The sequence below is a fragment of the Danio aesculapii genome, chromosome 7 (assembly GCF_903798145.1).
Source record: "Danio aesculapii chromosome 7, fDanAes4.1, whole genome shotgun sequence".
NCBI classification, from domain to species: domain Eukaryota; kingdom Metazoa; phylum Chordata; class Actinopteri; order Cypriniformes; family Danionidae; genus Danio; species Danio aesculapii.
This window is the reverse complement of record NC_079441.1, coordinates 18,774,013-18,792,257: the sequence shown is the minus strand read 5'-3', so window position 1 is coordinate 18,792,257 and position 18,245 is coordinate 18,774,013. Positions and strand designations below refer to the sequence as shown.

The window sequence follows — 18,245 nt, the reverse complement described above, 5'->3', positions numbered from 1 at the left end:
AATCCAACACCGATACCTCTTTAAAAGCCAGTTGTTTTCTTGACTTTCAGGACAGTGGGAGGGAGAAGACATGGGGCGCAAATTTTTAATGCAAGGGATTGAAATTCTCTGAGTTCATAACTTTTCACAGACGTGTACTGTAGGTGTTCACAAAAACAAGCTATGGCTGATATTTTGGAGCTTTAAGATTTGGGGTTAATGACCATTCAGCTTCTATTTATACTGTACATAAATGAATGGTCCTTAATATCAAAAACACAGAGCAAGCATTGATTATCTTAGCCAAATGGTAAAACCTAAAGCGTGTGAATTAAGAGTCAGTTCTCATCTTGAAGCTTGGCATTTAGGGAATTTGAAGATCTGTCACTGAGTTGAAACTTCCGGATCTCAGAGAGGCTTTGGAAATGAAGCTGTCTCAATGGCTTCAGCTCTGCCACAACTGAAAAACAAAGCAGAAACATCAGTGTATTACAGGACAATCACGAAAACAAAGGCCAATTTCACACAAACCAGTAACCGCTGCATTCTGTTATTATTTACCCACGCTAATATCATTCAAAATCAAGAAATTTGTTTCTATTTGAAACTGAAGTTGTCTTTCTGTACCTCCATTGAAAGTATATTTACTCTAAACTCTCATTCTTGTGTATCGCACCAGCATCTTTGAGCTTGTACAAGAAACACTGAGGTATGTCCTTGTGGATCAAGCGATTACTCTTTGTGCTCTCTGATCAATTTTTACACTAAGCTAAAAAGATGCAATCATAAAGTCTCTTCACAAGATTTAGCGAAACTGCTTGATGAAATCTGCTTATGTTTGGCAGGATCAGAGTTTTGGGTCAATAGATGTTCAATGGAGGGACAGAGATCTTTCAGATTTAAGAATGTTTGTTTGTGTCTTAAAGATGAATGCAAGTCTTATATACAATGCATCCGGAAAGTATTGATAGCGCTTCACTTTTTCCAAATTTTTTTATGATACAGCCAATCCAATCCAATTGGATTAAATTCATTTATTTCCTCAATTTAGTCTCATCAGACCAGAGAATTTTGTTTCTTATGGTCTCAGAGTCCTTCAGATGCCTTTTGGCAAATTCCAGGTGAGGAGTGGCTTCCGTCTGGCTACTCTACCATACAGGCCTGATTGGTGGATAGCTGCACAGATGGCCGTCTTCCTGTAAGGTTCTCCTCTCTCCACAGAAAAATGCTGTGAGTGACCATTGGGTTATTGATGACCTCCCTGACTAAGGCCCTTCTCCCCCGATCACTCAGCTTAGATGGCCGGCCAGCTCTAGGAAGAGTCCTGGTGGTTCCAAACATCTTCCACTTATGGATGATGGAGACCACTGTGCTCATTGGAACTTTCAGAGGAGCAGAAATTTTTCTGTAACCTTCCCCAGCCTTGTGTCTCAAGACAATCGGAGGTCTACAGACAATTCCTTTGTCTTCATGCTTGGTTTGTGGTTTGACATGCACTGTCAACCCTGGGACCTTATATAGACAAGTCTATGCCTTTTCAAATCATGTCCACTCAACTGAATTTACCACAGGTGAACTCCAGCTAAGCTGCTGAAACATCTCAAGAATGATCAGTGGAAACTGAATGTACCCGAGCTCAATTTAGAGCTTCACGGCAAAGGCTGTTATTACTTATGTACATGTGATTTTTCAGCTTTTTAAAAAAAAATTCATAAATTTGCAATAATTTCAAAAAATCTTTTTTTCACATTGTCATTATGGGGTATTGTGTGTAGAATTTTGAGAAAATAAATGAATTGAATCCATTTTGGAATAAGGCTCTAAAATAAAAAATGTAGAAAAAGTGAAGCGCTATGAATACTTTCTGGATTCACTGTTTACACCATCATAAGAGAGTAGAGATGAATTCAGATTTTAAGGTAAACGAATCCTCTGAAAAGTCATCTTCAGAACACAAATAAAGATATTTTAGATGAGATCCAGGAGTTCTCTGAACCCCCATAGACAGAGTGGTCATAAGATGTTTAAATTCCAGTACAGGCACCAAAACCATTGTCAAAACATTCCATGTGGCTTCAGTGGTCCAACAGTAATCATATGAAGCTTCATGGCATCTTTTGTGCACTAAAAAAATGTAAATATGACTTTTGCTAATTTCTCTATTGTCTCAGGTTGTCAGGGTGAATGTTTACTCCGGACAATATGTACTGACTCAACAGTGCAACATACAAGAGTTGCATTTCCCCAAGTAAATGTCCACGCGGACCTGATGCAGCTGAAGAAAGGACATAGCCGAACAAAGTAGTTTTTACAGTTTTTTTTGGCACACAAAAGTATAATTACTGTTCGTATAACTATACTAATAGTTCAATTACTGTTGAACTACTGAATGTTCTGACTAGGTTTTGAGTTCCTTTTCTGAACTTTGAAAGTCTCACAAACTTGCTGTCTATGAAAGCTCTCAGATTTAATCTAAAACATCTTCATTTGGTTTTTAAAGGTTGCTGGCAGCTAGCTCTCTGCAACTCTCACATGGTCAGCCACTGAAGTTAAGCAGGGATGCGCCCAGTCAGTACCTGGATGGGAGACCCTATGGGAAAGCTAGGTTGCTGCTGGAAGTGGTGTTAGTGAGACCAGCAGAGGGCGCTCAACCTGCGGTCTGTGTGGGTCCTAATGCCCCAGTATGTTGATGGGGACTCTATAATGTCAGTGAGCACTGTCTTTTGGATGAGACGTTAAACCGAGGTCCTGACTCTCTGTGGTGGTTGAGAATCCTAGGATGTCTTTCGAAAAAGAGTAGGGGTTTAACCCCGGCATCCTGGCCAAATTTGCCCACTGGCCTCTGTCCATTATGGCCTCCTAACCATCCCCATATCATAATTGTCTTCATTACCCTGTCTCCTCTCCACCAATCAGCTGGTGTGAGCTCAGCTGATGCAATATGGCTGCCGTCACGTCATCCAGGTGGATGCTGCACACTGGTGGTGGATGAGAAGATTCCCATCAAAAATGTGTAAAGCGCTTTGAGTGTCCAGAAAAGCGTTATATAAATGTGAGGAATTATTATTATTATTATTATTAAAGATACGCGAAGGTCTCAGGGATTTGTAACAACATGAGTAAGAGTAATTAATAACAGATTTTTCATTTTTGGGTGAACTCATTGTTTAAGTAATTCATTGAGGGTAAATGACTGTACAGTATGTAACAGACACAGGACGTCTGAAGCTAGCAAGTCTTTGCCATGTTTATATTGTTGGATTGTTTTACTTCTTATCTTACAAGCACAATGACAAAAGATCATACAATGTGTTCGGATCCAAGATTTCCCGGACTTCAGTCTTCTAAAGAGATTCAAGCTCTGTGCTCACCCAGATCATAGAACGGTTCCTCTCGACTTCCCTGAACCACAATCATCTCCAGGAAATTCAGAAGGGCCCCAGTGACCAGGAAACGCTCTGGGAGGGACAGGGTTTGAAGGTAACGCATGTCCAGAGTGAAGGGGTTGTCCGGAGGCGGCATGGTGCACAGTCCCACCAGCTCACTCACTACATCCCATACATGAGTTCCTACAGCACAGAAGAAAGCTTTGAAAGAGCCATGTTTAATGAAATTGTGTATGATAAAACTATTTGTAATGAAATACACTGTAAAAAATTATAATACAAAAAGAAATGACAACAAATGGTTTTGTTATGTTAAAATTGATGAAAAGGCTGATTTATACTTCTGCGTCAAGCGCACACGTATGGTCCAGCACAGCCATCGCGCGGTCACATAGCCCTCATTATGGCCGATGCTGATGCTCTCAAAAAACTACACATTGCAATGACATGTAGAGCAAGCTTTGTGATTGGTCTGCTTGGTAGCGGTGACCAGTGTGGGCAGGGCTGAGAGCAGCGAGCTCGATGGAGCGAGTGTTTACATGTGTCGAGCCCTGTAAAGGAGCTTTGGATGAACTTTTGTTTTGTGTTTACCCTATGATTAAAGTTGTTGCACGTCCACCGGTTCTCGTCTCAGAATGAGCAAGTTTTAGCTACTTGTACATTAAGGTAGCCTTTAGAAAAAACAAAACACCCATGAAGGAACATAAAACCTACTGCCGGCAAGCATTTCGTAAGTGTTATTACAATACAAGGCAATACAAACAGCACACAAGTATAAATGCACGACTACACGCAAGGCAAGTGCCCTGGGTCACGCTGATCACTCGAAGCAGAAGTATAAATCAGTTTTTAGTTGAGGTGACTAGAGAAGTTTATTTGATTCAACAAAAAAAATGAGGCTGCAAGATTTTTTTTACAGTGATAAGAGAAAAGTAAGGCATTCATACGTAACCTTTAACCTTGTAAAAAGAAATGACTATAACATTTTCCAGTCCCTGAGCCAGGAACATGAAGAAACTGTGTTTATGACACAATTATGGCCAATAAAACCTGTTGACGTTGAAATATAGATGTTAAAACCTTGAGGTGATGAAAGCCAATCTGTGATGGACTTGAGCTTCATTGGTGTATCTTTGACTAGAGTATCAGTTCCTCCAACGTTTACAAGGCGCTCATGATTGGAACGAATCCAGGCATATGGTTGCCCATACTTGGCATAGCCGGCTAACAGGAACAGGGTGCAGTTAATTTCCTATGATGAAAAAAAAGTCTTGAGAGCCTCGACCGCTGCAAGACAATCAGAAATGTTTTCTTGATCTCGAACACTTCAGAAGTCAGAGGTATATTAAACTGTATATTATTCCCAAAATCAGAGGGGGATAATAGATAACACTCATGTAGAAAACCCTTAATTCTGATTGGCTGATTGGAAAGTTGTTCCAGGATCAACATAGATGTTAATCCAGGAACATGTCCTACTTGGTAAAATCAGGTTGGTGTACATTAATTAATCACCCTCATGTCCAAATTTGAAAGCTCCCTCATCCTCTATAGACAGCAGTGTTCCTGACTCATTCAAAGTTCAGAACAATACCAAAAACATCCTCAAATCAGACCATATGGCTTCAGTAGTTCAATCAGAATATTATGAAGCTTTGATAATACTTCATGAGAAAACTCATGAATGTGCGCCCTATACTGACACTGAGAAGAAACTGTTGAATGAAGTCATTATTCATGATTTTCTGACTGAACCACTGAAGACACGTTGTTTTGCTACCTTCTTAACTTTAGTACCTTTTCTTTTTTTCGGCACCTTTCTGGACTTTGACTAAGTCGGGACTGTTGATGTCTATGAAGGATAAGGGAGCTCTCGGATTTCATCCAAAGTATGTACATTTTTGTTTAAAAAATGAAGGAAAGTCTCAGGGGTTTGGAACAATTATTGACAGAATTGACATTTTTAGGGTGAACTATCCCTTTAATATTATGCATAATAAAATATTTTATAATAAACTTATAATACTAACTGTAGTAATGACTCCTGAAAACACACCTTTGCATCAAATTAATTACTTATATTTAAGAAATACATTCACCGGCCACTTTGTTAGGTACACCTGTCTGCCAGGCATGTAGACATGGTCAAGACGATCTGCTGCAGTTCAAACCAAGCATCATAATGGGAAAGAAAGCTGATTTAAGTGACTTTGAACATGGCATAGTTGTTTGTGCCAGACGGGCTGGTCTGAGTATTTCAGAAACTGCTGATCTACTGGGATTTTTACACACAACCATCTCTGGGGTTTACAGAAAATGGTCAGAAAAAGAGAAAATATCCAGTGAGCAGCAGATCTGTGGGCGCAAATGCCTTGTTGATGCCAGAGGTCAAAGGAAAATGGCCAGACTGGTTCCAGTTGATAGAAAGGCACCAGTAACACAAATAACCAGCTGCAACAGAAGACCACACCGGGTACCACTCCTCTCAGCTAAGAACAAGAAACTGAGGCTACAATTCTCACAGGCTCACCAAAATTGAACAATAGAAGATAGAAAAAACGTTGCCTGGTCTGATGAGTCTCGATCTCGAGTGACATTAAGATGGTAGGGTTAGAATTTGGCATTAACAACATGAAAGCATGGATCCTGTCAATTTTTCAGGCTGCTGGTGGTGGTGTAATGGAGTGGGGGATTTTTTTTTGCACATTTTGGGCCCATTAGTACCAATTGAACATCATGTCAACGCCACAGCCTACCTGAGTATTGTTGCTGACCATGTCCATCCCTTTATGACCACACTGTACCCATGTTATGATGGCTACTTCCAGCAGGATAACGCACCATGTCATAAAGTTCGAATCATCTCAGACTGGTTTCTTGAACATGACAATGAGTTCACTGTAATCAAATGGCCTCCACAGTCACCAGTACTCAATCCAATAGAGCACTTTTGGGATGTGGTGGAACAGGAGATTCGCATCATGGATGTGCAGCCGACAAATCTGCAGCAACTACATGATGCTCATGTCAATATGGACCAAAATCTCTGAGGAATATTTCCAGTACCTTGTTGAATCTGCCACGGAAGAATAAGGCAGTTCTGAAGGCAAAAATGGGTCCAACCCGGCACTAGTAAGGTGTACCTAATAAAGTGTCCGGTGAGTGACAGAAAACCATGACTTTGAATTATTGCAATAATAATTCCAAAAATATTATAAATCTTACTGACACTCAAACGTTTGAAGAGTGTTTTAAAATGTGTGCATTCTATCTTAAAGTGTGTAATCTGAAATGATACTCACAGGAACGGCGATCTCTCTCTCACTGGGTGAGGCTGGGAGAAGATGAGAATCAACATTCCTATAATAATAATAATAATGAATAATGAAAATAATTGACATACACCACTATAAATACAGCACTATAAAGGTCATAAATACTACAGTGTAAGGACGTTTTCTCTCCACCTGCTGGGAGTTTGCTGCGGTGTGGCTTCTGGTGTCTGTTGTTGTTGTTGTGGAACCGGCTCTTCCCCTGCTAAAGGAGAGCTGGCATAGTCACTGTCCAGACTGTAACTGCTGCTGAAGGTTGAGCTGGTGAAGGTGGAGGCCACAGACACAGGAAAGCCAGGAGAACGCCATCTCTAAGTGTAAGAAAAGACAGAACCATCAAATATAACTGAAGCAGCAGTTAAGCTTGAGATTAACTTGATCCCAGCAACCATTTTTTGTGTGTGTTTAGACACCTATAGACATGAAAACCTAGACGGCTATGGTTAAAACAAGGCTAAATTTGGGCTGTCAGTAAAAATCGAATAGATGTGTAACAATAGTCCAAAAATAGACTAGTCATCAAAAAGACAGATTAGACTGACTTTACATGTGTAGTCATTTCTGTATATTTGATGACTAGTCTATTTTTGGATTACTGTTAAATGTCTTTCTGATTTTCAGTAACCGCCCAATTTTAGCCTTGTTTTAGCCATTACGTCTATGTTTGGATGTCTCTTAAACACAACATTGCTTGTTGGAATATTCAATGATTCGGCCATTATAACCAGTGAATGGTTAAGCGAATATCATAGATAGTCTCCTATCAAGAAGATTGTAACAATCTAGGTAGACTAGATGGTAAGCAAACAATCAGATGTCAGAATTCATGTGTCAGATGCAGGAGTAAGAGGGAGAAAAAATGATTCAAGTAACTTTGACCAAAGGGCTAAATTGTTATGACAAGGCCACTGGGTCAAAGTATTTCTGAAACAGCACAGCTGTTGCTCCTGGTCAACAGTGGTTTAAAGAGGGACAAACCACAACCAGAGACAGGGTGTTGTTGGGCACCTAGGGTTCATTGAAGCAACAAAGGCTATCCTGAATGGCTTATTATGATGGTTATTCAATCTTCTTATTGCGATAATTGCTAAAGCTTTTATCACTCTATATGGTTTTATCATGATAATGCCCTAAGCTGCCAAAAAGATCACTTTAAAGGCTTTTGCACACCTGGACAATTATTGAGCATGATTATCGCCAAAGCCTTGTGACTGAACAAAAGGTGCTAATGTGAGTGTGCACACTGCTGTATAAAACACCTATCAGAAAAATGTCTTTTTTGTGAAATACATGTGAAAAGCATAGTTTAATCTACTGGGTTTTTTTCAAAAGAATGTTATGCTTAGTTTTTATTGATTTTTTAGGAACATATATCCAGTGGAAACAAAACAAACAAAAAATAATAATACATATATACATACATATACATATCAACGTATATATAAAAATACATCCATTCATGTATATATATATATATATATACATACATACATACATAAAAATATGAAAATAACCTCTTAAAGAAAATAAATAAATAAAATAAGTATAAAATAAAATAGAATAAAAGATTGGCAAACATATATAACCTCTAGAATTATGTAAATGTTAAATTATAGATAATTATATTGTCGTTGTGGAGAAAGCCATCAATTTACTCCATTTTATTTTAAAGATCTCTATTTGTAATCGAAGTGCATATGTCATCTTTTCCATTTCCTCAACTTCTGCTATTATTTTGAACCATTCATCTTCAGTTGGAGTTGGTGGGTCTTCTTTATATCATTTACGGATTATAGCTTTTTTTTTGCCAAAAATATTTTAAATAGATATCGATCCTCATTTTCAAGCTTAATAGGAATATCCCCTAGATAAAGTACTTTGAATGATCTAGGAATAAGAAGATCAAAAATATCATTAATAGTGGAGTGCAGTTTCCCAGAAACTGTTCATTCTTGAGCACTGCCAGATTATATGCACATGATGTGCCTCTTCTACCCCAAAGTTGATTAATGATTTAATTCTTGGTGTAATAAAAAATCTAATCAAGTTTTTCCAACAAAACTCAAGCCACATTCTTGAGCTTGTTGAGGTATGTGGGACAGCATATATTTTAACCCATTAGTCCTGATTCAAAATAATACCTACTTCCTTTTCCCGTTTTATTCTTATATAGTCTGTTGAGAGTTCTCTAGAATTACTTATTGCTCGATATAATTTAGAAATTGTTTTAGTCATACTTTTCTTGCATATCTGAATGAAATCTGCTGGTTTCAAACATACAGGATAATAAAAGAATACAGTTATTAAACAACATTACCCTTATTTCAACCCAACGTAATGAAAGAAAAGTGTCATTTAAAAAAAATAATAATAATCCGGCTGTTTTTTTGTTTGATGTGCTGCACTAAAATCTGGCCCTTTGTTCATGTGGTTGAGCTACTGAAGTTAAAGTAAAACACGGCTTGGTGGCTCTCAGTCCAGTAGGATTCAATGGTAACTTTAATTTCACTTCATTTTCTTTCATGGTTTGTAACTTTTTCCACAAACTTTTGACCAGCATTTGTGTGCTGTAGTGGAGGATGTTTAACAGAAGAAGAAAGGCTTACACTATAAATACACAAAGAACAAGCATGAGGGTGCCACAAGTCAGTGTCAGAAGAATAAAGTTGCACCAAGTGTACTTGTGTATTTCTGTTTTTCATGAACATGAATGTTGAAAAACTTCTCAAAAAATGATGGAGATAAGGCCAAGCTATAAAAATCCCATTGTGCACAAGGCTTAAAAGCTATAATAACAAAAAAAACTGCATTATTGTAGATAAATGTTCAATGTAAACAAATGTTTAAAAGGAAATTATTACCAAAAATAAGATTACAAGTACAATACAAGTACAATAGCTAATGCAAGAATTTCCAATCAATATATCATGATTGTCATAGGCCAGATTAGCATAAAAATGTTAATTAATTAGTTAGTTAAAAATTAATTTCCGATTTACACTTTGAGCATTTGGTGCTGTGATGCACCACTACCAATATAACAATCTGAATATTTATAAAAGACCATCTAAATGTTGAAATAATAAAGAATTATTCACAATATGTTGAAGAGCCCACCATAAAAATATCATGCATGTTCAATATATCAATATATTGCATAACTGATTAGTCTAAGCCAATAGAAGGTCCACTGTGGCACACAAAATTTTATTGTATCACAATATACAGTGCTGCATAGCCACAGGCCAATCAGAGTGCCTGATTGTTCACCATCAAAATCACCTACAATGGTCAAAGCATTGGATCTGAATAATGAACTTGTTGAAAGTGGCCAATGAAGCTTGTTTTCTAGTAATGACGGTGCATCTGGCAATGTTCTGCCTGGAAACCAGTCTTATTCATGTGGACATAAATTTTCAAGAAACCCAGACATTGTTGCAGACCAGCAACACCCCTCCACTACAATGGCCTTCACTGCAGGAAGTGGCCTCTTTCAGCGGGATATTGGTCTCTGCCACACAGCACACAATGTTCAGGAATGGTTTTGGGAACATGCTGAAGAGTTCAAGGTGTCCTAGCCTCCAAATTCCCCAGATCTCAGTCAAATCTGTGGTATGTACTGGACCAACAATTGAATCCACAGTGGCTCCACTTTATAACGAGACTTGAAAGATTCTGCTGATAGTGTCTTGGTGTCACATACCACAGGGCACATTCAGGGGTCTCAAACAGACCATGACCAACAGTTTATTATGCAGGTGGTCATAATTTTGTGACTCTTTATAGTACTAGTGTGTTTAAAGGTCTACTGAAGTGCCTTTTAATGCACAGATTTGTTCAATGTGTGTTTGATGCCAATTTCCATTGAAACAGGAAGACAGGGCTGGACATATCAGGTATCCCCTAAACCAGTGGTTCTCAAAGTGGGGGCCTCAAGATAATGATGGGGGGGTCGTTTGGTGATTTACAAAAATCTCTTATATTTTATTAAACTATTATAATTATCATATTTTATCCATAGCCTACATAAAATAGTATTTAGTAGTTAAATAAAAAATATACAAATAAAAAGCCATCAGCTTTTAAATTTTTTCCACTGGATTGCAACCCCTGGGGTTATTATGCTAGATTAATGACGCAGCAATAGTGTTAGTTGCAGCAGATTGATTTTACGGCACAATGTTAAACTTTGACACCTTTACGGCACTCACGCACATTAAAAATAAAGGCCACGACTGAACATGGAGGATGATCTCCAACTGGCAGACTCCAAAATTAAACTAAAAATAGTCTTGTGCTGTAAACATTATGCCTACCATGCTCATGAAATGAGGTTAATATTAATTAAACAAATGACTTTGAAAAATTATATGGTTGTTTGAATTGCATTTTTTTGTGTTGTAAATATGCTTGTGCTTATATATGTTCCTGTTGGTGTGTGTGCACCGTTGTGTGCAATGATTGTGTGTTTAATACCACCTCCGAGAACAGTGGGGTCACGAGTCACTGGAATTATTATTTTGGGGGTCGCGGGTTGAAAAGTTTGGGAACCCCTGCCCTTAACCATAGATGATAGTCATAATATAAACTAATTTACATAAATAAACTAAGAAAATGTTGTCTATATCATATCTCTGTCAGCCAGTCATTAAGCTAAAGCCGCACCTAAATTTGACAGCAACAGTCTAAACTAGCAGTTCTGAGTTTGACTGACTGTTTCTCCGTTTTGAAATACAGCATTCATTGACGTGTCCAATAGGTTATTTTTCAGCAGTTTGTGTTAAATTGCCATGAAACCAGAATTCACTCACCCAAATGGAAAGCATATTTATATTTTACACAATTTTGTTTTTGTTTTGGAGAACACTTGCTTATAGATTAAAGGGGTGGTCCAGAGTGTGTTTTTAAGGCTTGGTTGTCTTTATAAGATGCAAAGCAATGTGTGCTCATGCTTCACTTGTAAAAAAACATGCTATTTTCCACATATCTTACTTTAGTTCTATACAGCTACTCAGTTAACATGAAAACGATTATTATATATCCTAGTTCCTCCGAAAGCCCACCCTCAAGAGGCTCTGATTGGTCAGCTGACATAATGTGCTGTGATTCGCGGATCGGCTCCATGTCACTAGGAAGTGTCTCTACTATACCATTACAGCGCATCTGGCTACACCCCTTCGCTGCGTTGGGGTGTTTGCTCGTAACATGAAGGGTTTATGACATCATTAACCCGGATGTATTTTTTTGTAGTCCCCAAACTTTGTTCGCTGTAGGCTTCGCTAAGCTAACTCTGTAAAAGCCAATGTCTACTTTTCCATTAAACTTTGAGCGTTTTACATTCAGAGATGTTGTTTATGTTCACACAGCTACATTACACATCAACCAAAGTTTAAAATATGATATCGTAGTGGACCACCCCTTTAACTTAATTGAAATTAACATCCAGACATTTATTAAAAAAAATTTTTTGAAGGGACTTTAAAAGAATATGACACCCCAAAATGAAAAGGTAATCACCCATGATTTTTAATTGTTGGGTAAACTATCCCTTTAAGATCTCTAAATTGACTGTTGACTCACTGATGGGATTCTGACTGAATTTTACAAATATGGCAATCGAGTCTGCTCATGCTACGATTGCCATTCATTATACTGAACAGTTTATGGCTCCCCATTTCAGTCCTTATTCCATTATTATTTCGTTACATTAATTATAACAGGGTGACGCGGTGGCACAGTAGGTAGTGCTGTCGCCTCACAGCAAGAAGGTCGCTGGTTCGAGCCTCTGCTGGGTCAGTTGCCATTTCTGTGTGGAGTTTGCATGTTCTCCCTGCGTTCGCGTGGGTTTCCTCTGGGTGCTCTGCTTTTCCGCACAAGTCCAAAGACATGTGGTATAGGTGAATTGGGTAAGCTAAAAATTGTCCTGTATGTGTGTGAATGAGAGTGTATGTGTGTTCCCCAGAGATGGGTTGCAGCTGGAAGGGTATCCGCTGCGTAAAACATATGCTGGATAAGTTGGTGGTTCATTCCGTTGTGATGACCCCGGATGAAAAAAGGCACTAAGTCGAAAAGAATATGAATGAATGAATGAATTAATTAATGAATGAATGAATAATTATAACATCTGTGCAGTTTTGGAACTCAAATTATGTAAATAAAAATAATTGGTAAACACTTATGACTTTATTCACGTATCCACATACACAACGAAAACATAGGCCTAATAAACCGTCTAATTGTAGGATTTAGTGTAATAAACAAATTCAGTATCTTAATGTTGTCATTCTAATGTTGCTAATGATCCTAATGTTGTCTTATTTAGTTAAAATGGTTTTGTAGTAAAATATAAAAAACAAAACAATAATGTGTCGCATTAAAATTAATTACTATAGTTAATAATTTAAAATTAATATAGTTATAAACTGATAAACTACTTTATCTTTTACTAAACTTTTACCTACTTTTTTATTATTAACAGTTAATTTGTTTGTATTACTAACTATATTTGTTGCAACTTTAATTACCACAAATTACCAGTACTTTAAAAACAATACATTACTTACTACAAATTACTATAGTATATAGCAAATCATTAATAAAAGTTAATATAAAATTAAACAAATAAATACTATTCAATCGCTGGAGCAAATATGAATATCTCTGAAAAATGTTTCAGTAAGGCCAGCAAACAAATAAAATATATAAATATATATAAATAAGTAATGACTGATCATCTATGATGACTGATAGAAAACTGTTCAGTCTATTATATTGAATGGCGATCGGAAACAATGATGCCTATTCGCCCATTTCTTTTGCAATATTTGTCAAATAGTATACTCTATTGTTTATTGTGTACAATATATTTATTATTAACAATATACAGTTGAAGTCACCCTTTAAATTCTGTTTTCTTTTTAAAATATTTCCCAAATGATGTTTAACAGTAAAGCAAGGAAATTTTCACAGTATTTCTGATAATATTTTTTCTTCTGGAGAAAGTCTTACTTGTTTTATTTCGACTAGAATAAAAGCAGTTTTTAATATTTTAAACACCATTTAAAGGACAAAATTATTAGCCCATTTAAGCTAATTTTTTTCGACTGTCTACAGAACAAACCATCGTTATACAACAACTTGCCTAATTACCCTAACCTGCCTAGTTAACCTGATTAACCCAGTTAAGCCTTTAAATGTCACTTTAAGCTGTATAGAAGTGTCTTGAAAAATATCTAGTCAAATATTATTTACTGTCATCATGGCAAAGATAAAATAAATCAGGTGGGGGGGGGGGGGGGCTAATAATTTTGACCTAAACTGTATATAAAAATATATTGATGACGATGTCCGAGAAGACGTTCATAACATTAACATCCGTCGTAACCATATCTGGTTTGCCTAGATCGTGTGTGCTGGATTGTGTGTGCCTGAAACGTGTGTGGGTCTGCGGGACTGCAGCTGGATATTAGTGGAAAATAACACCCACCAAGTCATCATTGACAACAGTCAGCAGAAGTTCCTCTCTTCCTCTTAGCCAGGGCTGGAAATATTGAAAGCCCTGCAGACCAACATAAGAGGCAGTAAAACAGAGGCATTATCTTTAATTACCACAATATTTAGTGCCGTTTGGATATTGTTACTCCAACAGTAACGTTAGCCCACCTGTAAGGAACCCAGTATTGCAAGCTCTGACAGGAAGTGCTGAAGCTTTGTCCTTTGTTGTTGTTCCTGCATCTATCACAAAAGGCAAAACAGTTTAGCCTAAATGATTATAATAATGGACACAATTTACATTACATAACAAACTTGTAACCGCTTAATGGTGAACGAACGGGATTTGATGAAGCCTTCAACTGGGATCGCCGCTTCGTTACTAGGCAACGGCAGCAAGCCTGTCATTTACCAGCATAGGGTTGAGAAAATAAAATCCTTTCCGTGAGTATATGAGTTTAGATGAAATTATTTGAGCTCAGCAATATCGTTTAAGTCCGTCAAGCTAAATCTATTCGAACAGTTATCGAAATAGCGAGATGTTTCATAACACATAAAGATGCATGCAGGCAGGCTGATTTGCATATACTTACACCAGAACTCATGTTTGCATGCACCCTGATGGACACGCAAACCAATTTGCTGTAAATAACGTTTTTTCACATGCAAATTCTGGTAAGCACAGCTGTCACGCCTATTTCTACGTCCACGTCTTTGTCTTCCTCATTGTATTCCTCTTGGAAATTAATAACGCGAGCAATAATCCCTCATCTTAATGTTTTTCATCCACGGGTTCTTGGGGAGAAGTACACGGTATTATTTCGTATTTCTCGCGCTGATATTTTAACGATGCTTAGATGGGAGCAATAAGGGATCATCAGCATTTGTTCGATTAAAAGGAAACGTAAAATAGCGTACCCAAATAGCCTATATTTTACACAGTCATTGGCCTATCCTGTTAAATATTTTAAGAGAGTAACGTTTGAAACATTATATCCTTATTCATTCATTATTTTCCTTCGGCTTAGTCTCTATTTCAGAGGTCCCCACAGTGAAAAATACCACCGACTATGTTTTACGCATCGCATTTACAAACATACACTATGGCCATTTTAGTTTATTCAATTAACCTGTACCACATGTCTTTGGATTGTGGGGGAAACCGGAGCACCCGGAGAAAACCCATGCCAACACCGGGAGAACATGCAAACTCCACACAGAAATGCCAACAGACCCAGGACTCAAAGCAGTGACCTTCTTGCTTTGAGATGACAGTGCTAACCACTGACCCACCATGTCGCCCCATGCTTGAAACATGAAACTGTGAATTCAGATTGATATAACATATATTGATATTTGCATAATTTGATAAATCTGTTTATCAAAGAAAGTCAATCACCCCCCCACACACACACATTATTAGTCAATATGCATATTGGTCCAAAGCATTGCAGGTTTCTGTGTTGACTAGAATTTAACAGTAGGCAGACAAATGACTCACTGCATATATCAAGCAAAGTGATGTCATGTCACCCTGTTGCCCACAACAGGAAGTGAACACAATAGCAGCCTCGCAGTAGAGATTGAGTGGAATGTGTATTGTCTACTAGTGGAGCTACAAATAAATATGCTGTGCGAGACAGAGCACAACATGTACTTTCTGTTTTAATCAAGAATCTTATTAATTGTTCTGCTGAAAGACTGAGCACTCAATGCTATGAAATCGCTATTTCGCTTTTAATCACTTCTCAGAATATTGTAAGTATGAGAGGCTATGTGATGTTTTTATTATAATTGGCGGTAGTTTCTTCCTCTTTTTCTCACAAGGGGATTTAGTCATGAATGCTACTTCTGGTTTTGAATAAAATGTTTGTGGAGACCAAAATGACTTCATATTCTCATTATTGCATCTGTTTTTTTCCTTCTTCATTGGTATGTTATTTGATGATCACATTTTGTGATTTCATCAAGTGATTTCACTTCCTCTCTGACAGATGACAGTTCCCCCCACCACTTCACAAAATAGCTGTGTTGTTCAGACAAGGAAATTTGTGTTTCCTGCATCATGCTTTACAAAAAGAGCTTAATAACCACCCAATTTATTTATCAATGCATATAATTCACAATAGACCTTCGGTGTGAGAATGTTTCTAAAGAGAAGCATAGTTTCTGTTTTTATCCATTGATTCTGCAGATGCCAGAATAATCCCATTCAGTAAAACTTTTCAGTTGGCTCATGAAATATATCCATTCATTGGTTTTTACACAGAACGTTCTTTATATTTTCACTCTGATTCAGAAAAGCTAGAGACTGTAAAAAATGATATGATCAATTAGTCTAGACAGCATATGTTTTTAGTTTATTGTAACTTATTAAACTAAGTTAATCATGTTCTAACTTAATTTTATAAGTTATGCAGACTATTTTAAGTCAGTTTAACACACTGTAAAACCTAACAGTCAAAATCACTAAATGATCATTTTTTAAACGGTTACGTTAACGCAATGAAAAAGATTTATCATAACTCATGAACAGATTTCATTAAGCAGAACTCAAAATGAATGAGTTATGAATGAATGAATTATATTATTTGTGTTTACTTAACTCCAAAACTGGAAGCAATACCAAACCATTTGAATAGCTATATAGTTGTTTGGACTGATAACTGAACTTAAAATGTTTACTAATTATCAACACAAATAATATATGTGTATATGACTCTATATATAGTCATAGTCATATAGTTTACAGTTCTCAAACCATATTGTTTCAAAACTTGAATGGTTTGCTGCAATAGGTTTCCTCGATCAGTTTGAGTTAACTTGTCTTATCGGGTCTTACAGTGCAAAATATAAGTTCAATGGACTCATAAAGTTAATTTGATTCTGTAAAACATACACTGAAAAAGTGTTGCATGCAAAACTGTTGCAAACAATTTATTTGTGTTGAATTTAAACAAACAAATTAAATTGAGCAATGGTTAACTTAATTTGTTTGATTAAATTCAGCCCAAATAAATAGTTTACAACCACTTAATGTAAAAAAATTGAGTAAATCCAAGGAATCATCTTTGAATAATTTTTTCAGTGTTGAAAAATAAAGAGAGAAGACACATGCTTGGTGCATTTCCTAAAAGCATGACATGATTGTGACACTTTCTCCAACCTTGAATGTCGAATCTAATGAAAAAAATCCATTTATATTGTCATTTATATGATTCATTCACATTTTTGTTTTGTTACCTCCCTTTTATTTAAGGTCAGTGGCAAGAACTATTATATTGAAGAAGACAATATAAATGTTGTTTTGTCTTGAATTTTAAATGACACACTAATTAGTAAAACCCATTATCATGCACAGATAAATTATAAAAAATATTTAATAGTTGTGTTTTTTGTTTTGTTTGGGATTGTTTTTGTATATAATAATAATAATAATAATAATTCTTCCAGTATTTTGGGGTTCTGGTAGCCTATGTCAGCGACTCAAATAAATGTTTTATTTGCGTTTGCTCCCACCGTGTGGCCAAAAATAGTTATTGCACTGATTCAAAATAGAAAATAAATTCATTTTTGTAGTGCTGAAAACATTTAGGTACTTTCGAATAGAAATAAAAGTTCAATATAGTGATAAAAAAACAATGCATAAACGAATCTAAACATATAAACAGATCACTCTAAGTTGATTCTGCAATAAATTTTAATGCATCGTTTTTTCCCCACAGAGTTTAGACTATTCTTTGCTTAAATAATAAGCGCTAAGATTTAATCAACACACGTCTCCCACCTATATATTTTTCACATAAACGTTGCTAAAATTGCTTGTTTAGTTCACATCCATTACAACTTTCAACTTTCCAGTGCATTTTGCCCCATGTGACCATGTATATGCCAACAAATGTCAGCTATCAAATATCAGGCTCGTGGAGGTAAACTGCTCTTCTTCTCTTTCTCATATTGGTCATGACAACAGCAATGGCTACCATATGTGCAGACATTTGATTGAAGTCATTAATCAAACAACTTTCTCATATCCCCTATGGTTTTTCCTTGAACT

The 18,245-nt window shown here is 36.7% G+C and overlaps 1 protein-coding gene across 1 annotated transcript; it reads right to left on the bottom strand.

Annotated features, from left to right (window-relative positions):
* Positions 1-71: 71 nt before the first annotated feature.
* On the bottom strand, positions 72-15,057 carry si:dkey-19b23.7 (uncharacterized). The gene is made up of 8 exons (XM_056461213.1): positions 14,782-15,057; positions 14,360-14,431; positions 14,184-14,255; positions 6,833-7,008; positions 6,668-6,725; positions 4,446-4,617; positions 3,351-3,548; positions 72-439 (listed from the first exon to the last, which is right to left on the bottom strand). The coding sequence occupies exons 1-8, from the start codon at positions 14,791-14,793 to the stop codon at positions 318-320; spliced, it is 882 nt and encodes a 293-aa protein (XP_056317188.1). The 5' UTR covers positions 14,794-15,057; the 3' UTR covers positions 72-317.
* Between the last annotated feature and the right edge of the window lie 3,188 nt (positions 15,058-18,245).

Coding starts and splice junctions, on each gene's coding strand:
- si:dkey-19b23.7 (XM_056461213.1), bottom strand. Junction 4,618..6,667: donor AGAGAGAGATCGCCGTTCCT/GTGAGTATCATT, acceptor TTTTCATCATAG/GAAATTAACTGCACCCTGTT. Junction 440..3,350: donor GGAACCGTTCTATGATCTGG/GTGAGCACAGAG, acceptor TTTGTTTTTCAG/TTGTGGCAGAGCTGAAGCCA.